This window comes from Diprion similis, chromosome 8, assembly GCF_021155765.1.
Source record: "Diprion similis isolate iyDipSimi1 chromosome 8, iyDipSimi1.1, whole genome shotgun sequence".
Classification (NCBI taxonomy): Eukaryota; Metazoa; Arthropoda; class Insecta; order Hymenoptera; family Diprionidae; genus Diprion; species Diprion similis.
The window spans coordinates 1,155,310-1,177,641 of record NC_060112.1 but is presented as its reverse complement, the minus strand read 5'-3'; the positions used below and the strand labels follow the sequence as shown (position 1 = coordinate 1,177,641).

The following is a 22,332-nucleotide window of genomic DNA, read 5'->3' as shown; positions in this document are numbered from 1 at the left end:
GATCCCGCAATCTCAACACGACACCCAAGAGAAACCTTCATAATTCATATATATTAAGACATCCCGGAAAAAGATATTGTACTTCAACACCTACGTAAGCAAACGGCGATACCTATATTACAATAAGAACGTCCTTTCGAACGGAAATCCTAATATTATGTCGGGGATTCCGTATCCCCTCTTTCCCTCGGGATCAGCAACGTCAGCGATTTCTTTGGCAATATAACTGTCCGGTAGAAGCATTGATTTAGACGTCGGGACATCGGGCAACGTGTCGTCCCTTCTTTCCTATACCTACGTAGGTTGCATAACCCTCGAAGTTGGCCATACGGCCAACGCGACAAAAATCTGACTACAGATTGGCGTGATGTGTGAAGATCAGATCGAGCAAGAGAAACATAATCGCAACTCGCTGCGAATATCCACAAATTGCGGTAATCGCAGTTTATTACATCTGTCAATTTATAAAAAGAGAGACAAATAAAGAAGTGAGTAAATAACGACCGAGTAGTATGATCATCGAAGAGCAATTAAAGAGTATAAATAATAATAAAAAGAGTTGAGTCTAGTGAGAGAAAAAATGTCGGAACGGATCTTGCGCTGATGGCATGTCAATACTATGGCTGTATCTATAGACACATCGCCCGCATGTGAGTTGTTTCACATATCTGTACCTACACATAGGTTAGAATATAGCTGTATAGAGGTGCACCTGCCGCCTCAAGATCCATAGATCATTCTGCGTCTAGCGGTGATAATATTGCAAGTTGTTGTTTTTTTTTCTTTTTTAGTTTTCTCTATCCCTCCTTCCTTCTTATGCGAACCGTAAATAGGTACATAAGGTATAACTATTTATTCGCGAGTATAATGTGGTCATACATACATATGAAAACAGAATGATAGATCTGGCGGTATTGACTGTGTGAATTTGTTCTTCAACACATTTTACATACCTCGCATGCATGAGTGTGTGTGTGTATTGTGTTTAAGATGATCGGACAAGCCGAGCACTTTGCTCGTTAATAAAAACTCTATCTCTGAGCATATGTGTGTGTGTGGAAAAGAGCAAGAGAGATACGGAATGTCAGTCACAATTTATCTCTCTCTCTCTCTCTGTTTCTTTCTTTTTCAATCTTGTCGTACTTGATACACCTTTCAAACTTTATTTAAATTCTGTTACGATTAACGACCCGAACGAACGAACGATCGCTCGTTGACGAGTCGAAAGTTTGTTATTCCCTTTTCCCTGCATCTATTTCTTGTTTTACTTCCTCTTACCCTATTCCCCTTCTTCTTCCTATCTTTCTCCTTCATTTCCTACACATAATACAGACACGTGCACGGAAACAGCTTCTTAATTGTTTGCCGACCTCGTAGAAACAATCTGCCTCTCTTTTCCCCTCCCCCCCCCCTCTCTCTCTCTTTCAGCCAATGAAGATGACCAAATAGTACGAGACAAGTAAATTAACCATCCATTAATTACCCAAGAACCTCGTAGCTCTCTTAGCCGGGTTCCCGCCGAGACCGAATGTACCGACCGGCGCAGGTGTCTTATCGTTAAATTTCATCTTAGCATAGCGGCTTATAACCTATTACCTATACACACACTTGTTTGCCCGTATGTTTTATTATACCTTGGGTATACAGGTATATGTTGTAAGTATCCATATAGTGTCACACCCGGTGAACCGTGGGAACACAGCCAATAACGCGTGAATAACCGTTTTCCCTGTAATACACTTATGCCTTAGACAAATAATGGATCATCTCGTCGCAGGACAAATTCAATATGTCGTTATTGACGTACAGTATAAGGTATAACATTTTCATGATTCACATCTGGCAAGTATGTGTAATTTTTTGCGCTTATATATATTCATATGTAAACGACGATTGTTTATTGGCAAGTATATCCATCGGCGAGGACGAGTCTTAATTCCGTGAAAGTTAGGGTACAATGGACCTGGACCACACTTATCCATCTTTTACATATGTGCATGTACTATACAACCTGATCTAGGTATAGTCGATTGAATTTCTGATCGCGTGGCCTTGAGTGACGCGTGCATGACCGACACCACCACTAATGTTTCTCACTTCTCATTGACACACCTAATACAAGCGTCGATGTTTTCTTTTTCTTTCTATTTTCCTTTTTGCAACATCAGTGACTGCAGAGAGGTTCTTCGACTCTCGAGTAACGCAAACCATATCTATAATAATAATAATGACAATAATGATAATATATATCTACATACACACAAACTGTATACAGCAGCATTATAGGAATCGAATTGCTCCGCGTTGCAGCGGTGCAGCAGTTCATAATATCACCGTAACGCGTTGATTTATAGTGCAAAAACAAAGTGCAATGTATACCTACGATACTTTTCTATACCCGATGTTCGAATTTGTACCTGATATATGCATGGAAGGAAAAAAAAAAATAAAAAGAAAAAAAAAGAAGATATGACACAGAAACAGAGAAAGAGAAAAAAGGCACGGTGAAAAAAAAAAGAACCATTCGAACGAATGCTCGTTAGGCAATTACAAGGTATAGTTATTATACCACTCACGTTTCACTCCGTCCGTCCCTCCCTCTTACAGCGTTTATGCAAATTACCTCTATCTCATTATCCTCCTTATTTTTCCCTTTTTAATTATTCTTCGTCTTCTTCTTACGAGTCTTTCCTTTCGTTCTTTTTCCTCCTTTTGCCCCAACCGGCTCTCATCAGAAGTTACTCACGTTATACGGGCGGGTCGTCGTTGCCTTTTCCCATGCACGGGTGTCCAGCTAAGCAGCCTGCACCGCCAGACATTAGATACACGGAAATGTACGTGGATGGATATTGCGTGTTCCCACTCCCCGATGTATATGCATGTAAGGTACACACGTATATTTCCGGTCAGTGGTGCCTCCGGTGCGTTTGGACGGTCACCCTCGCGCCACCACCTCGAACGTATCCACAATAAACGCGAATGGGTGTATGGGAGTTATGGGTAACGGACAAATTGAGACGTTCTTAACCCCTTTACACCCACCCACTTATGCATACACATTTATATACTTATAGACGTATTACAAACGCGGCGAGGAAGGTAACCTGTTGATTCCGCGTGGGCACGCGAGCTTCCCACGCCGCAAAACATACAACACGAACCCCCTTTACGTTGCAGTAGGTATACTTAGACGTCGTATGCAACACCGATTACTAGAGCCCCCCCCCCTGTCTGCAAAAAATGTCATCCCTTATCGAACGCCAGAAAAAAACCGGACAAGTGCGAATAGGATTCGCGCCCTGAGGGTTCAGTTCACACTTGATTATTTTCTTCATGTGATGTAATCACAAATCATCTATTTTCGGACTTTTTCCTTTACGCGTGTTGCGATACCTTGCTCTCTCCAAATTTCATGATCCTAGGTCAACGGAAGTACCTTATAGGTTTTGATTTGTGTGTTTGCGAGTATCAAAATGTGTCACATAAATCGTTGTATCTTTTGACTGCGTTGGCTTAGAGGCTTGAATTTTTCACACCTCTAAGTGACTGTAGACATCAATATTTGACATTAATATCAACTCGATACCTCTACCCGTTCCTGAGGAAAAGGGTCTTGACAGACGGACAGGGAACTGATCCTATAGATAGAGTATCGTTTCTACAAGTACCGATGCCTACAAGTTCGTTTCTACAATTGGCATTCCTAAAAGTTCGTTTCTTATACATTTAACTGTCAGTTTTGTACACTTTGATTCAATTTAATTTAAATTATTTGACCTTTAGTTGTAGAAACGGTCCTCTCCCAACCTGTCAGAGTTCCGTTTTTACATTTTGTAGTACGAAACCCTGAAAACGTAATAAATAAATAAGATTATCGCCAAGAATTAAAGACTGCTTACAAATTCGATATGCAATTTGCATAATCGCTAATATACGTCCAGAACAAACGATATGATTGTCAATTTCGAAAACATTTGATCATGTTGCATGTGATAAACGGAGATGATATTAACGATAGAAACTAGCTAGGTAATATATATAACCGCGGTACAACATCCGGCTCCAACTGTATCCACGATTATTATGTTGAAGTTAGTAACGTTATAGTAACGATTCATGCCGAGGAAAAACCGTTATTTCGCAATTTTTGAACTTTGAAACAATTTTGAAACCATAATAAAACAGAAAAAAATACTCTTAAATTGAGATCCGAGATCCTTAAAAATCATTGTTAAGATAAGAAAATATCAATTTTTTCTCAACGTTTCGTTACGATAACGTTACTAACTTCAACCTCGTCCATGATTGCCCTTATAGGGTAAACGGTGACTTGTGTTGCAGTGACGCGATAAATTCAGCGCGGGAAAACTGGGAAAGAAGTTATACGATTAGCATCGTCGTTGTCAATTATGGTGTGTCTCTTGCCTGCCGCGACCCTCGACCTTCGCATTCGCGGCCGTAGCAGCGAATCTATATGGCCAGATATGCGGTCGTACAAGCGCAGGTAATCTTTGGAAATGAGACAAGAATAAGATAAGTAACCCTGAATGATCCCTGAAGTAACGCTGATGCCGAGTGCAGCAGGTGCAGCGACTGAGATCGCGCGACGCGTCATTCATATATTATACCTACACATATATTATATGTATATATACGTAATATACATAACTTCGAAGGTATAAAATACAAACGATTCTAATTGTAAGCGTACCGAGTAGTGATTCTGATCATAAGATACCGCAATTACCGATATACGATTGTACGAATATATTTGCAATCGCGATGTTGTAAAAGAAAAGAAAAAAGAATAATAATAATTCAACATCGAGGTTTAGCTACATCGCCTTATTCCCACAAGTATTATTATAGTCGACAAAGTGCAGCAGAGTAACGCGACTATAAGTCCTGACTCTACGTATAGTAAGTCGTTGCACATGCAGGTATATAGCTAAGGGAGAAGAGGGGAGAAGCCAAGGAGGTGAAAATAAGGGGGAAACACGTACGGCCGTATGCGTTGTATGTACAACGGGCGAAGGAGTAAGTAAGTATGTAACTAAGTAAGAATAAAGTACACCTGGCCGAGTCTCACCTTGCTATGCAGTCAGACCACGTATCAACGACTAGCGACTAAATATTGTACGCGTAGCGATTGACAATTTTTTTTTTTACACCGCAAGAATCGCAGAGAAAGAAGATTGATAAAAGGAAAAGAAAATAATGAACAATTATCAGACAACAACGTCGTACAGGAATTAACCAGGCTACAAGGAAAGTTGGACAAAATATTGACCACAAAGTTTTCACCCATTTTATGCATATACATATATACAGACAAACTACACGACAGTTGTACGCGAGCGTTAATTGTAATCAGCGATAATCCATCGGTTTTAGAGATACAACAAGAGAGAGATAAAAGATGAAAAAAAAAATAAATAAAATAAAACTTAGCGAAGCTCGTAATAATCTGTCATCCTACATGCTTCGTTATTTACACCTCTGAAATTCCCTCGCATCTTTACTACCAAAACGCCGTTCGATTCTTAATGTACCAAGCCCACGTGCCACTGCAGTGAACTCCGTGAGTGTGGTTCGGTATAAATCTCTTCACCGAATAATAATATTCCGTATTAGCAGGCGCATCGAGCATCAAGCAATCGTATTAAAAGAGTCGACACGCCCTGGCATACCGAATCCCGACGAGTGCGTGGTTTGCCTACGCCTCACATCAACGTTCCCCAAGGGTTCTAAGAATCGCGTTGGGGGCTTTGGAGGTTGTATATACGTACTACGTAAATTCATGCACCTCTCGGAAGGAGGGTGAACGAGTAGACGTGAAAAATCGTCAAGAGTAAAATACCAAAAGACAACAGGGAAGGTGTATGGCTGAAAGGACACTTGGGCTCTTTGCGCGGCTGTTTTTCAGTGTCTTTGAAACTTCGATATATGAACGCTAAGCGAATGGTTACAATAATTTAGATTTTACCCCACTTTCCTGTCCAGTGCAGCAGTACTGTTTCCAATAATTCGCCGACGAGTTAGTCGATACACTGCAACCTGCACCGCCGTTGATGATTGGCGATACCGAATTGCACAGTTGGGTCATCGGAGACGTGACGACGACACCGTCGTGATTCGTTCGACGTACGAGGGTCGCGTGATCGTTGCAGTTACTGTAAGGGACGTTCGCTGCAGAATTTCGATGATTATGATTCTTGATACTTTGGTAATGTATTTTGTTCTCGCAGCGCGAAGCGGCAGTTCGATCCATGCGGACAGTCGTCGGAACATCGTTATCTCCATTGTTGACATGAAATTGGCAAAAATCACGGGTAAGTTTACCCTCGTCATCTCCAGGGTTATGGAAATCACTGACTGCAAGTTTAAAGTTCCGCTGGTTAATCATTTCGACACTTGGATGTACCCTTGCACCAGTTGCACACCCCTCCTCAAGACCGCGATAGCTGCGATCCATAATTGATTCTCATCTCACCCGACTCTCTGTTCGATCACTTCATATGCATATCGCATACTCGGAACGATTTTTTCGCCAAAACTCATATGTGTGCATGCAACGTTCCTATTCCAACTTGGCAGTGGCAGACACTTGACTCCTCCGAGATGACGGCGTAGGCAGAGCGGGTTATTTTTAATATTATCTTGAACACCTAGTCGTCGACTCGTTACTCGTTACACGCGTGGAAATTTCTCGGGGAAAATGGTATCGCGCACTTTAAAACGGCCAACTGCTGGCACTGCTGAGATTGAGACTGAAACCGCGGAGACCCAACGAATATCGACAACTGAGGTTGATACCCGATAGAAATGTCTACAGGGTGGCGTACCTGCAGCGGAAACGCGGTAAAATAAAACAGTTGGTTAGCCAGCTATCTAGCTTGTGGTGCTAAGCTGACTGGTTGCTTGGTGACTCTGGATCGGAGAGACGGCACGAAGCCGGACCGAAGTCCCCACCAGCCAACTTGCGTCGCGGAAGAGAGAGAGAGAGAGAGAGAGAGAGAGAGAGAGAGAGAGAGAGAGAGAGAAAGAGAGAAAGAGATGTAGAGGGAGACCGAACCCGGGACTCGAGTAGGACGTATGCATCGTGTACGTACCGCATGCCCGCCAAGCAACTCGCGGGAGACGTTCACGTCGTAGGTGTAACTCATCCTGGAGAGTTGTCGTCGACGTTGACGCGAGACGGTAAGCAGCAGTCACCCACCGAGGATGGGAATAAAATGTCCGTCAAAGTAGCAAAGAATCGCCTCCGTCGAGCCACCGTCATTCGACGATAGTCACGTTCCGCCGGAGATTACGTCACTCGTGGCGTTGAATGTCTCCCGAGGAAGCTTCGTCAGCCGGTCACGCGTCGAAGCGAAATCGACGAAAATGGATGTCAGGTAATCAGTGCGAAGGTCCGCAGTCCTCTCACGATAATTAGTAGGTGATCCGAGTATTTCATCGACGCCGTGACGACAAGTTGCAAATATGAGCGATTGTACGAATGAGGATGGCGCATGCTGCCGGCCGATTACGGAATTGTGCCAATTCTGGATCCTCACAGCCGCGACTTCAGGGACAAATCCGCACAGCTGACGGTGTCCCTGAGTTCCTGTGCTCATCGAGCAGCTACTACCTGTTGCTCCTTCCCGCGGGCAGTTTTTCCTCGGATTCGCTGCCGCTGCCGGGCTTCGGAACCCCAGCACAGCCTACCAGCAGTGGCTAAGCGACTACTTATACTTTACTCAGCTACCTATTAATCTACTCAGCTCAGGCTGTTTACCCGGCACGTTAGAGTTGGTCGGTTAGTAACTGCGCCTGCAGTGTTTATATAGAAGTCTGCTTGCACAGGTACGAGTTATTAGTTAAACAACGATTCGACGTCAGCGACTATTAAAGTAGTCTCACGTCTTCCGTCCAGGATATTTACCGTACTGCTCAACAATTTTAATTCTTTATTTGTCTATTTACACGTTTATCTTTTCACTGACATACGATACTTATTTGGCATTGTCCGAAAATGAGCAAACAATTCTGGATAGTTTGAGAACTTTTTAAGAATATTATATCAGATCTACATATATATATATATATATACAATATATATATACAATATATATATATATATATATATTGTAATATTGATTGTAAGAGAAAAAACAAAATACCGAAGATATTCCATATTATCATGTGTGTGTGTGTGTGTGTATATATCAAATATACAGTATCATCGTAATTAATTTATCGAACATCCCGTGCGATTAATCAAAATGACTAGTAAATTTATCGATAAATCGTGTGCAGTAATAACAGCAGCTCAAGTCCGAACCGCAACCTAAGTTCAGAAGACTACCTTGATAATGGGTAAGCAGAACACGTATCGACGTAATGATACATACGGGGACTGCCTGGTTAGCAATCAGTTCTACGCACGTTGAGTATTAAAACGTCATCCTCGTCCAGCGAGCTGATGTGCTCGTTTCTCTGTTAAATCCTTAAGGGATGTTTTTCTTTACTCATAATTCTAGATAACACAGACACCAATTGCATGTGAATTTTCAAGATAAAAAACAAAAAAAACAAAAAAAAACCAACCAACCTTAACAAATTACGGTCTATTCCTTATCTATTTCTAGTTTCTTCTCACTCCAAATTGAACTCGAATGAATTAATGAATGGATGAATGATAAAATGGAAGAGACACGGGATATGCCTAGGGAATAGTCATCATGTACACGATCGTAATCACTGATCTTTCTCAGCTCAATGCACGCACGATAGGCAAAAAGAGATAGAGAAGGAGGGAGGGAGGGTGGAGGGGCACGCGCGAGAGAGAGTGAGAGAGAGAGAGAGAAAGAGAGAGGGACAGAGAGAACTGCAGACTGCATTCGCGAGTCAAGGTAGTATATGCTACGCGGTTTGTCAGGTATCGAGGAGGGAATTGAGAGTGAATGCGCGGTGGTATCTTACTATACCTACCTACACCCAGCTAGACTGCTTGACGCCGAGGGAACAACGACTCCGACGTACCGCGCCGCGTCGAGTAGAGATGAACGTCTTTCAGGAGACACGCCTGCTTGCTTGCTTGCTTGCTTGCCTGCCTGCCTGCCTGCCTGCCTACACGACACCGCGCGTCACAATCTCCGTAGCATAATGCAGTATGTGCACGCACATTTTTATCTCCAAATTCTAAACATACAGAGCTGTTTTACAAGTACGCGTAAGCCATACAATCGTCGAGAATCAAAAATGACTTTACGAGATCCTCTTAAAACGCCGTTGAAAATTTATATTTACATCGTATTGCGGAAATAAGTGTGCTACGCGTGGTTTCGGTAATTAGAAATATATTTCTGGCTTTCGACGTTCAACCTGCGCGATCCGGCGGTTCAACTGTATTACATAGATTCTGAAAAGAAGATTACAAACGAAAAGAAAAAACGTCGGTAGATGTAAATACAGCAAAAAGTTCGACGACCGAATGAAATTTATAAGCAATATCGAAGTACACGCAATGGTATTTAAGGAGATATTTTTATTACGCGACGATTACCGTTGCTGCACATATAACCTACGTATACGATAAGGGGGAAAAAATCAAGAGTATAATCTCATAGTTTATTGTACAAGAATAGATTGTGTTAGGTTAGGTATACGTGCCAATCTATACCAAGGTAAGAGGTATAGGTATTAAGTCTGAGGCTGGTGGTCTGCGGTGGCAGGCCAAGAGTAAAGGATCGACAAGACAGGAGAGAGGAGAGGAAAGGAGAGGAGAGGAGAGAGAAACGGATTTTTCTCACCAGTTTATAAAATGAAAGGGAGTTGACCTCTGTAGCGATTCGCGCTACTCGCTGCTGCAATGGTCGGTTACAATATACGTATACAGTATACACTCTGCATTACACACGTACCCAATACTTACACACGCGTCGTGTTATTATACGTACTTAAATATAGGGAATACACACAATCACGTCCCGCACGCGCGCAGATCTTGCGGCAAGGATATAATAACCGGACGACCGCGCAGCGGTCGACTTATGATACAGATTTTATATAGTACACGTATGTATTATACACACGTAGTACTAGAGACTCTACTATGGTTATCTCTTAAAGCCAACTATATTGCAAAACGGTAGATTAATGGTCTCACCGCGATAAGTTTCGACGCAAATTTTTTATCCTGCATCGTTTGCCAGCAACAGTCTAGATTTGATATTCCATACCATTCTACAGTACGAAATGGTTTGTGATTAAATATAATAAGTCTTAAAAGAAAGACTTGCATATTCGAATGAATTTGTATTCTGGATCAACGCGATAAAAGAGTTGATATGAAAATCCTTCCGTGTTACACGGAAGGTTAAATCAATTAGTACCCTCATCGGGAATGAGAAGAAAAATTGAGGTACGTAGAGCCTACATCCTGAAAGCAAGTTCGGGGTGGGGTAGGGTTGGGTAGACATGGTAGGTAGTTATGTATGATAGGTATAGGTATAGGGTGCCGGGAGGGAGAGAGTTTTGGTATATAAAGAGGAGATTGGGGTTGGAGTCGTTACGCGGGAGTAGGACGAAGGAGGGTTGTAGCCAACTTGGACACATTAAAAATTTAATAACTCGCTTCGCTTGGTCGCTCGGTCGGGTAAAGTAAAGCTAAAGCGCGATAGAGTCGAGTCAAGTATACCTACAAAAGAGAGAGAGAGAGAGAGAGAGAGAGAGAGAGCTGTGAGAGGCTTTCGGTCGAGGGGATGCTGCAGGATCCTCCAAATCTGCGACAGAGATTCTCATTTCAAAATGCCAAACAGAACAAATTACATCGTTTTCAAATATACCTATTATTAGAAAGGAAGAGCAACCTCAGCATCGTACTTTCGTCTATCCAATCGGATTTTTAGAGATAAGACCGTGAGGGTCTAGATCAGTTAAAACGTGAAGCGAAAACTTGGCGTATCTGGCTATACTCGAGAGTTTATCAGCAACGTCGTATCTTTCGTTCCCGCGAATGCCTCGACGTATAAACTGGATTTCGTAGTAGCGAGGATAATAAAAGACGACGGGTCGATGAAGTTGAGATGCCGGATGATTGGACGATATGCACAACCTGCGTTTATACGAATAGGTGAAATTTTATTTACTCGCGGAGAGCCACTGAATCGTGTGTCATTATTCATTAAGTTACGAGGCGGCTATACTCCGCCGCCTTCGCTTCCACCCCCCGCTAAGAAATTATAATTTATAACAGGGGTGGCGAGGGAACAACGAGGGAACAGCGAGGTTATACCGTAAGGTATGATATATATGTAACAAATACACGCGTATAGATTCATAGACAAAGGCAGGGTTTAGAATCAAGACGTCACGTAATATTTATAACATTTTACCCCCCGAAGACCCGAACCACCATCGTCACATGCATATCGCACTGTGTCTAGACACGATACGTACATACATACAATATAATTATAGAAATAAGAAGACCGTCATCTCTGGTTGTTCACACGCGAAGAGTCGAGAGGAGGCGGACAAAATATATTTGTGTATCTGCTTTGTCGATTAACTCCCGTCCCCAACGACACTTTCACGTTCATTATAAGTATTCCATACCTACACACGCAGGGCAGATAAATATACGATTATTTTGACTAAGCACGCAGCTTGCGGGAGGCCGAATGACACACATATCGTATATGTGTATGTACTATACATACAACCCGCGTATCCCGGTTCTTTGTTTGCTTTTATAACCAACTAATCAAGGTTCGTATAATAACAAATTGAGGATGAGGACATTTATCTTTTTAGCGAATAACGCGTATTAATTTTCGATTACTCGTGATGTTGGTCCAGAAGATAAAAAACTAAATAAAAATCGTCGCAAAAAAGCTTTTTCATATTGTCGATTACGAGATATACGTAAAAAATCAGTTTGTAAATTTATATGACACAAAGGCAGAGAAAGAGATGAAGTCAAGCAGTATACAGAAAGGTTCTCTTGAAAGGACCTGCTCACCATCTAGTTTATATATGCGTGGCCAACTTCGTAAAAATGTTACCACGCATGGTAGCCATAGTACTAATAGACCGATGCGTAGTAATAGCCGAAAGGCTATGTCTAACTGTCACTTGTCAACCGGTCGATTCTAGGGAATTTTCTTCTCGTCATCGAAGGTTTGCTTCAGGTTGCAAGAATGGATGTCAGCCAATCAAAATCAAGCAAGTGGATTCGCGCGCGCTACGAGCAAGTCCGTTTAAAGAACTTCTCAGAAGATACACAATATACGATAAGATATTTGACATAACCGATACTTGCAGTAAGTATCGTAACTGACGAATATTATATACTCGCACGATTGTATATTATAATAATACGCGCGTCATTTGATTGTTGTTTTTCCCTTTCATATTTCAGACGAAAGATACGACGGATAGCTAATCGTTACATGCGACCACAGACGATATGGTACATTGTGTTATATTGTATATATATGAACGAACCGTTGATACCGACTTTGTGTAATAATAATAGATGGATTATATGTATAGTATAAGATAAAGATAAGGAAAAAAAAATTCAACAAGGAAATGAGACTTTTAAAAAGATTGTTATCCCTTATTCGTACATGTATATACGATAATCGGTGACAGACAATATCTTCACGATCATTCAGTCGACGCTCTTTAATTGTTACTTTGTTGCTAAAAGCCAGAAACAAATATTATATACATGTACGTCAATATCAATGAATTAATTATCTATTTCGTTTGATCTAGGCAAGACATCTCTCGCGTTGTTATCAGAACCCGAGCTCTACACGTGATCACAGGCATAAAATAAACTCATCAATGTGTGCTACGATACAAGTATTAGGTATAAGCTAATGGTAAGCTAGAGCTGGGTCACGCTTTTTTGTATGTATCTACCTGCATCCGAATAAACTCTACTTTAACATCGCGAAAAAATAAAATGAATTAATTGAAACGGTATCGACTACAGATAAAAAGAAACAAAAAACATACACAAAAGAATTATCGCAGAAATAATTAATAGATTTTATGATTACAAATATATATAAATGGGTCGTTCCGCCAATTATGGGTACAAATTGTACCGGGTGGTCAAAATTTTGAAAAATTGAATTGACCTTTCGAAAGACATTACTAGAAAAAGATATTCGTAATTTTTTTTTTATTTCGACTTTGAGCAATAGCGGCGACAAATTTTCACGTTTTCAAAATATCTATAAGTGTATATTGTACATACAAGTTGTATTTATATACAATATACAGTAACACAAAGCGAGCGTGTTCCGAAAGAATTTCAATTATCTGATCGACGGTGGATAAAATTATTCGCTTATAGGCAGACACTGTATCTATATATATATAGATATATAGATATATAGATACAGTTATATATATATATATATCAAGTATTTGCCGGAAGCAGGATTATAAGATAGAGATCTACCCTCCTCTTCCAACGAGAATTCACACCGCGCAAAGCGTATACCTACGGCCGGCTCCTGAACCACCGACGTGTATACACGTATGTACTTATGTACAATAATTTCACATACAAGACGACATTGCACGTGATGCTTTAAATGTAATATTACAATGTCAATTAGCAGGCGCAGCGAAAACCCCGTCAGTAACAACAATTACGCGAATACACATGAAATTTCAGAGCGACGCGTAAGAAGGTTGGAGTTGAAAGGGTGGAAAAGTGACTTGCACCATTAATTTTCGTATAATTCAGATTATTCGTCTTGATAGTCTTCTTCTTGTTTTACAGAAAATTACATCTCATATGTATCAAGAGTTTTTCATAGAAGGGACCTGCTCGTAGCGCGCGCGATTCAACTTGTTCAATTCTGATTGGCTGACACCCGTGCTCGCAGTCTAAAGCAAATTGCCAACCTTCGCTAACAAGAAAAAATTCCCTAGAATCGGGTGTTCGACGAGTGGCAATCAACCATAACCTCTCGCCTATCAAGAACGGCCGATTCATCACGACACAACAGCGGTCCACAATATTATAACGATCACTCTGCCTATCGTGCTAGTAACAATTTTACGAAGTTGGTTACGTTTACAGACGAGACGAATTGCAGGTCCTCTCAAGAAAAACACTCTATACATAACCTCCAAAAACAACAATGACCGTGCGTACGTGTGTGAAGATATAATTTCGAAGAAAATTATATCAGCTAAGATTTGACGGTTCAAACCCGTGCAGAGCGAGAGAGAATCAGACCAGGAAGAAAGAAGTTTCCCCTGAGGTTGATGCACAGCATCCACGCGCGATAGTAGGAGAGAGGATGAGGGAGGGTCAAGGAGAGTACGTATATCAAGCAGGGTGAGAGTAGGAATAGGGGCGGCAGGGGTAGAGGTTAGGAGTAGCTGGTAACACGTCCGTTGTTCTATGATTTGTAGTCTAGCCTACGGTGTGTTGTACCGCACCCCTTTACACCCCTACAGCAATTCTAGCTTTCCCGCCGCCGTGCCGCTTATCCTGTAAGTAATTTCATATACCTACAACAGCCGCACGCATTTTGGATATAACCCGGACCTAAGCTAGTTGGCTGTTGGTTATATCAGAGCTACCGTATAACGCCGCAACAACGGCAGCCTCTCTGCACGAACTTGGTTTATTAATCATATAATTGTGCGTGTACGTTATACGGCATTCCACGGATACAATTATCAGACTTTTACCACCGTTTACTCTGTAAGCGTATATACGCATGTATACGGGGCATTCCATGACATCTCGATCAGGAATCTAAGTCGATGTCTCATATTGGCTTTATAATGTCTTGTATGAAAGTATGTGACGAAAAAGGCAATCGCAATTTTTTACAGAATTTTTCAGATCCAGCGTACCTAGAGTGCGACTTAGAATCTTGAAAAAAAAAACCATCTTTCTAAAATCTGAAAAAATTCAGAAACATCTTTTTGACACCTATTAGAAGATGGAAACTGAATAACTTCAAAAGATGTGAGAAATATATATATATATATAAAAAGAATTTTTTTTTTTTTTATTCGATAGCATTTTCGTAATAAGATTGAACATAAAAATGTTCATTCTTAATAATAACAATAATAATATTGTGATAACAGTTTTTTTACTTTTATTTTTCACTTTTCTTATATATCTTTTGAAGTTACGAAATCTCCATCTTCTAATAGGTGTCAAAAAACTTTTGCTATATTCTTTCATTTTTCTGAATTTATTCAGATTTTAGAAAGTTGAGTTTTTTTTTCCAAGTTTCTAAATCATACTTCAGATACGCTGGGTCGTAAAATTGTGAAAAAAAATTGCGATTGCGTTTTTCGTCATGTAACTACTTTCATACAAGACATTATAAAGCCAATCTGAGACATCGACTTTTAATCTCGATCAAAATGTCATGGAATGCGCCATTCGTATATTATACTTGCAACGTGTTACATACATCACGTGTAATAAGAAAAGAAATCGATATTAACGATATATATATATGCATACATACACAATGTATAAAATGATAGATATACTTGTAGCTGACATTCGAGTATAGAGACGTGCGTTACGCGCACGTACGTATTGTGTGTATTTAGGAACGCGTAAGAATTCAGTGACGTGAATATATGAGTCACTATAACTATATGTATAACTGCTGGAGATGCGTGTACGAGGAAGATAAATATCTCACACATGGCTACGCCGCCATTTTGGCAACGGTTTGCCCCCTTCCTCTCTCACTCCCTATTCTGCTTACCCCCGTTTCTCTTTCCCCTCCAATCGTTATTCGTCGACGAAGCCTTAATCCGTTTACAGATTTCACGGTATAAGTATATCGTTATACCTTATCTTATTAATGTACCCAGAGGATCTCTCTTGAAAGGACTCGCTCTCGTAGCGCGCGCGCGATTCAACTTGCTTATTTTTGATTGGCTGACATCCATTCTCGCAGTATGAAGCAAATCTTTGCTAGGAAGAATCGATTCCCTAGAATCTACCGGTTGACGAGTAACAGTCAACCATAACCTCTCGCGTATTAAGAACAGCCGGATCAGGGCATCGGTCACTCTGCAAAATATCTAATCATACTAGTAATTGCATTTTTACAAAGTTGGCTACGCACATGAATTAGACGAGTTGCAATTGTCGAGCAGGTCTTTTATTGAAAACCGCTCGGTGTAGTCTCTATGACGATTATTTCTTTTTTTTCGATTACCTATTTTGTTTCAAAATATTTCAATAACAAAATCGGCTTTCCATACCGATAGCGAAATACTGAAACCGTAAGTCTTCATTACCGCGACCGTAATATCGAAATAGAAATTTGGAAAAACCGAATACTTCATGCTTTCATGATACTTCCTCTGCGTTGCCCATTACGAATAATCTTTTTTTATAATCTTTTATTTCATTTTCATGGTAACTGGTATATTTGTCTACAGTTGACCGCGGACGAGTTTGCGTTCTACACATTCATCTACTTGCTGCAATTAGATGCAAGAGTTTCTAAAATCATATGCTCTTCGATTCTCAGTTTTTCGATATTTCATCTTTACTTCAATTATTTATCGGTATTTCGGCATTTTGTCGGAAATCAATTTTCATATTTATCAGCAGAACAATATTTTGGTAATCACCGACATGAGTGGTATTTCATAAACCGAAAATACTGAATAAAAAATCCACACACAAAATCGGTATCAAATTTTTAATGCCGCACAGCCCTAATCACAACGCGGCTCGAGTGTCTTGTTGTCTCAATTGTTCTGCATCGCACGTAATATGAATGGAAAAAAAAAATATGTCAAACGACCGATAATTCATTTCAGTACAAATTACACGAGCTGTACTATTGTTAAATTTCTCTCTAGGCCAAACTGAAGGTGTAACAACAAAATCTTACCGAGTTAGGTGCAGAACGCGAAAAAAGTCCGTTCGAGGGAGAGAAATCGATTTTGCCCGAACTTACCTGTAACATATAAAGGATAGGCGGATCTGTCAATATATAGACTGTACGAGACAAATTGGGATATCTGAATGGATCGATCGATCGATCATCGTTATATATGACAGATTTGTAGTCGAATCAATAAAAATTCAATCGAATTACACGTGATTTAATTTCCGAAAATACGAAGATTACTGTATATACCTAGTCGTATATATAATTCCAATAAATAAATAGACAAAGACAAAAATACCAAAGAAGAATCGAGGGGGGGGGGGGGGGGGGTCCTATGCATTTAGTAGGCATCTCGGCAGACTAAATGTTATATACATCGCATGATATAGTATTAAATAGTAGAAACGAAGAAGAAATTGATCGCCTATGTGACGTTGATATAATAAATTATCGTTTATTACAGGTCGTTTGAAAAGTAACAATATAAGCGAGGGATAAACTGAGAGAATAGGGATTCGGCAAAGAATAAGAGGTAACGAGAAGGACCTGAACTCGTCAATTTTTTCACATAGAAAGTCAGGTATTGTAGGATATATGGATACCTATATATATACCACGCGGCCCAGTTTCAGATACGGCGATCAGCTGTCAGCCCTCTAATTTAAATACCGCCGCCGTTAACCCGCAAGCCCGATTAAGCTAGCTCGTTTCTGTATACGATATTATACTACGGTTGTATCACAGGATACGCGCAGTTCTTCATGTATATGCATGGGGTATACATTAATGCACACATTTAGAGGCAATCGGTTAATAATCTAGCTGGACAGTGGCCGTGCAAGGTAGGTACTATATATTCTTACTTATCTTAACTATATCTTGAATTTTTTTTTCTTTTGTGAAATAATATGTATACGGCTCGAACGATTTATCACCGTATTGTTACGCTATATGTGTATCGCGTATAACTTTGCGTGGTTTATTGGCGTATGTATCTCGTACGATATATGGCTCATTCTGTATAAGACTAGCTTATACACACAATGAAACGCTTCAAAAAACTGAACACTGTGATGCAAGCTAAATAATCGTTTTTATGAAAAAAAAAAGTGAAAAATCGAAACAATCATCACTCAAACTTATATCATCATCTCTATATTGTAGAAAAATATTTGTTGAAACTTAAATATGGTAATTTCAGACTCCTTGCTAAGAAACAGTAACAAACGATCCAAAAAAAAAAATTCACCATTTTTTTTATTGAAAAAAAAACCCGTGTAAAATAAAAAATTAATATTTTCTCACCAGCATGCCAAGCTAGAGATATTCACAATGATTTTTAATTCCAAATTATCTATCAATGTGAGAGTTTTTATAAGATCTCATCTAATATTGAAGCGAATTTTTTTTTCTGACAAATAGGATACTCCTTTCGGTGCTGTTTCAACTTCACTTTCAACAGGCATTGTCTCTGATCTTCGTCATTTGTGAGTATAAAGAGAAGCAGTTCCTCAATTAACGCCACTCTTCTTTCAGTTATATCGCTGACAACTTTCAAATATATGAATATTTCTATGCATTCAATGAAAGGCTCATCTTCTTTCGAAAATTCTGAAACTTAAGTCAAGGAAATTGTATTTTAAATCATATTGTTTGAATAGAAAGAGTGAATTTTTAGTGATAAAATCACTCAAATACTTCTGAAGTAGTGAATCAACGATTAGATGACTTGCAAGTATGAAAAATATTAATTTTTGTTTCAATGCCGGTAAAGAAAAAAGAAAAAAAATGGGAATTTTTCTTTTTTTTTAGGTTAGTTTGTAACTATTTCTTACCAAGAAGTCTGAAATTAACATCTTGTAGCCTCAATAAATATTTTCCTGCAATAAACAGGTGATAATATACGCTTAAGTGATAATTACATCGATTTTTCATTTTCTTTCCATAAAAACGATTTTATTCCCGACTCAACCATAAAGTTGACTTTTTCGACCTGAAAAGTGGGACGAAAGTGGCATATTTTTCCCCGCTAATCTCATTTTTCCCGCATTGAGCGGGAAAAAACTGGATTTTTTTCCCCTCTAAATGCGGGAAAAATGGTAGAAAAATTCTACGATAGAATATGATAACGATGACAACTACGATAATGATAATTATAATGAAAAAAGAATATTCTTTATTGCCCCCCCCCCCCCCCCCCCCCCAACCCCACGGTGAGGACTTCGCCCTTCACCCCCACCAGAGCCTGCGGCCCTGGAACCGCTCCGGGAATAGACTCGAATATTAGTCTTAAAAAAGAACGATGGAGGATGTGGAACGAAATCTGGGAGAAATTCTTGAATACAACCAAGTGAAAAAAAATTTGCAATTCATACATGGGGTCTCTGTGACCCCAAAATTTTTTCATCATCTATATTTTAGTTGCACAAGCATGATTCAAGCTCGCTGACTTCAAGTACGTTAAAGTCGGTATTGGGGTTAACTGGACCCCAATACTAGTTTCATCAAATTGCAGAAATAACCGTGATTTAGGCGCGCCGACTTGAAAATTGTACGCTTCGCTCGGGCAGTAAACTCACCCGCGGGAATAATCTCCGACTTTATTCTCTTGTTAGATAATGTACTATTTGGGACCCCTAAATCTTGCGTCATAGTGGTCAGTTTTTTTTAGGCTTTTGTTTGAAGCAATTCCCAAAATTTCAGCAATGTGCCCTAAGGAAATTCGAAGTTTTTTAATTTGGCTCACCCTAATTATGTGCGTGTATTTATACTCAGTTCTGCATAATCACTGTCGTACAAATTTGTACGCACGTTACATAGTTAGGATGACTAATTGAACTGCTAGACTCGAATCGACGATTATTGATAGAAATAACAAAAATTCCGATCAAGTAACAAAGAAGCAAGGTCCTGGCGTATAACATAGAGAAATAATACCAAAAAATGATATATTCGTTGTATACTGCAGAGTAAGAAGAAGAATTTGGTAATACCTCCATTAGACTGTATCAATAAAATTGACTATTTTTTTTTTAAATATACTGAAAATATTGTTCAGGATAACGAAAAAAGGCGCCTGTTGAAATGGGAGCTCTTAATTTTAATACTAAGAGGTGCCTCATCGCGATTTTCTACTTTCCATAAGAATAACATGGCAAAAATGGTTCTTGCTCCTTGGGATTTTTATAACAAGATAACGACGCGTCGTACAGAAAATTCATAAACATGTTTTTGTAGGAAATTGAACGTTCTACAAAAAAGGTCTCTTTGTCATTTTACGATAAATCTACTCCTTCAAAAGTTATTTAAGGTCCTTTGTTGATGTTTGACCTGAAATAACTTTTGAAAGAATAGACTTATCGTAAAATGACAAGAGGCCTTTTTTGTAGAACGTTCAATTTCCTACAAAAAAATGTTTGTGAATTTTCTGTACGACGCATCGTTATCTACTTATAAAAATCCCAAGGAGCAAGAACCATTTTTGCCATGTTATTCTTATGGAAAGTAGAAAATCGCGATGAGGCACCTCTAAATATCAATATTAAAATCTGAAATTTTTATGGTATTTTTTTTTCGACATCTTGAACAATATTTTCAGTATATTTAAAAAAAAAAAAAAAATATTCAATTTTTTTGATACAGTCTAACCTCCATACAAATCCCGGGAATTGGTATCCGCGTTGGTTAAATATTTAAGTACTTATAAGTATAACAGGGTATTCCACTCTTCAGTTTTCACCCCTCGTGTATTCTCATCCCTCTTTCCCCCTCGTCGGCAATCGCGTATTCGGAGGTTCCTCGATCGCGAGAAACGGCCTTCACTTTATCTCCCCAATGCTTTTACCGCTTCTACGTCTGCCAAATGCAATTTCAGGAGCCCCGTGTTAAGTAAATTTCTCTGTCTCGTCATTGGAAATATTCCTCTTCTCCTGAACGGCCATAAAATGTATATTCAAATTGTTAAAGGAAAGCACCACCAGAGAGGGTCAGGATCTTCGGGCATTGGAAAGAGCGATAGAAAGAGAAAAGTAGAGAAAAGATATATTCACTCAACTCGATACTTCTGATTGCATATTATCCGATCGTATTATGCACCAACGGCCGTAATTTTTCGCCGTCACAATTTATGATACGAATATATCGATTCAATTTACATGTACGTACAACGTGCACGTGTCGTTTCTGGAAAACGTGATACGCTAAATGTATATAATATAATTCTGTCTGCTTTTGACTGCGGCAGTACGTAACTCGGCGCCGCACTACAAACGTAACGTGGCGTCGTCTCGGTTGGAACGAAGATGTATTCGTAAATGAAATACGAGTAAATCGATCATTTTGATTACGTCCAGCGGAGCCGAATTGCAGAGAAAACGAAACTGGTTATAGACGAATGAAAAAGAAAAATCGCGATAGCCTGCACTAATAACTCATTCCCGTTTATACATATATATGTGTATACATACAATGTCAATGGCGAATCGCATGTTTTACGTGTATACCGCCTAGACGTATAATGCAGCAGCATTAAAAATGGAAGGAAAATGAAAGAGGAGGAATCGCATCTCACACACAATATATATACGTACAAGGGTCAAAGATGTAAGATGTGTGTTAAAGAAGCGGTTTTAGACTAGCTTTCAGCCAGCCGTCTAACTTCCCGTTCTCACACTGCAGGTTCCAAGTTGATAGAGAAATGCACCGATCAAAGCCAAAATCTAATCAGTTCCAAGTTTGGAAAGGCTGCGTCGTATGAGACCAAAATCATTGAAATCCTGTCACTCGTTCTCGGGATATCATCGGACAAAAAAATTGATCACATACATACACACACACACGCAGACGTCCATAGAAAAGTGGTCGGAGGTGATTCTCTAGATCTTGAAACGTCGAGATCTAGCGAAGACACAACTTTTCATTTTCGGGGTGATTACAATAACTTCCTTTTTTCTCTGATAACGGAGACGGAATTTGTGTAATTTTGCGTGTTGTATTAGTCCGATTCACGCAATTTTTTCGTTCTTTTGTAAAAAGTTGCTCTGCTGTGTTAGCCAATATTGGATATTTAGTCTATTGTCAGTTGTCAAAAAGGTTACATGTATTTAGTTAGAATCGACGATTTTGAAAATGGACCAGAGAATTAGTATCAAATTTTGCTATAAGAATGCAATAAAGTGCAGCAAAGTTCTTGCCACAAGGTCAAACGATCAATAAGGGTTACTACTGACAATTTCAACGCCGATTGCGTGAAGTAAGCCGAGAAAAACGCCCGGATTAGTGGTGAAACAATTCATGGCTTTCGCACGACGATAATGCACCTGCTCACACTTCATTGCTTGTTCGTGATTTTTTGTCCAAAAACAACACTGTAATGATACCCCAGCGTCCATATTCGCCAGACATGGTTCCGTGTGACTTT

General features: G+C 39.6%; 1 protein-coding gene across 16 annotated transcripts in view; it reads right to left on the bottom strand.

The window, feature by feature from the left end:
* The window catches only part of LOC124408465 (transcription factor 12), an 81,299-nt gene that overhangs the window by 10,322 nt on the left and 48,645 nt on the right, over positions 1-22,332 (bottom strand). For 7 of the 16 annotated variants that reach the window (XM_046885387.1, XM_046885389.1, XM_046885394.1 and 4 more), the window contains exon 1: positions 5,987-6,915. The exons of 3 other annotated variants lie outside the window; for them this stretch is intronic. In XM_046885387.1, coding sequence (XP_046741343.1) covers positions 5,987-6,475 — 489 coding nt within the window. In that variant the 5' untranslated portion in view covers positions 6,476-6,915. Of the gene's footprint in view, positions 1-5,986; positions 6,916-22,332 lie in introns of those variants that run through there. 6 more of the 16 variants (XM_046885399.1, XM_046885388.1, XM_046885391.1 and 3 more) reach the window with 1 other exon arrangement.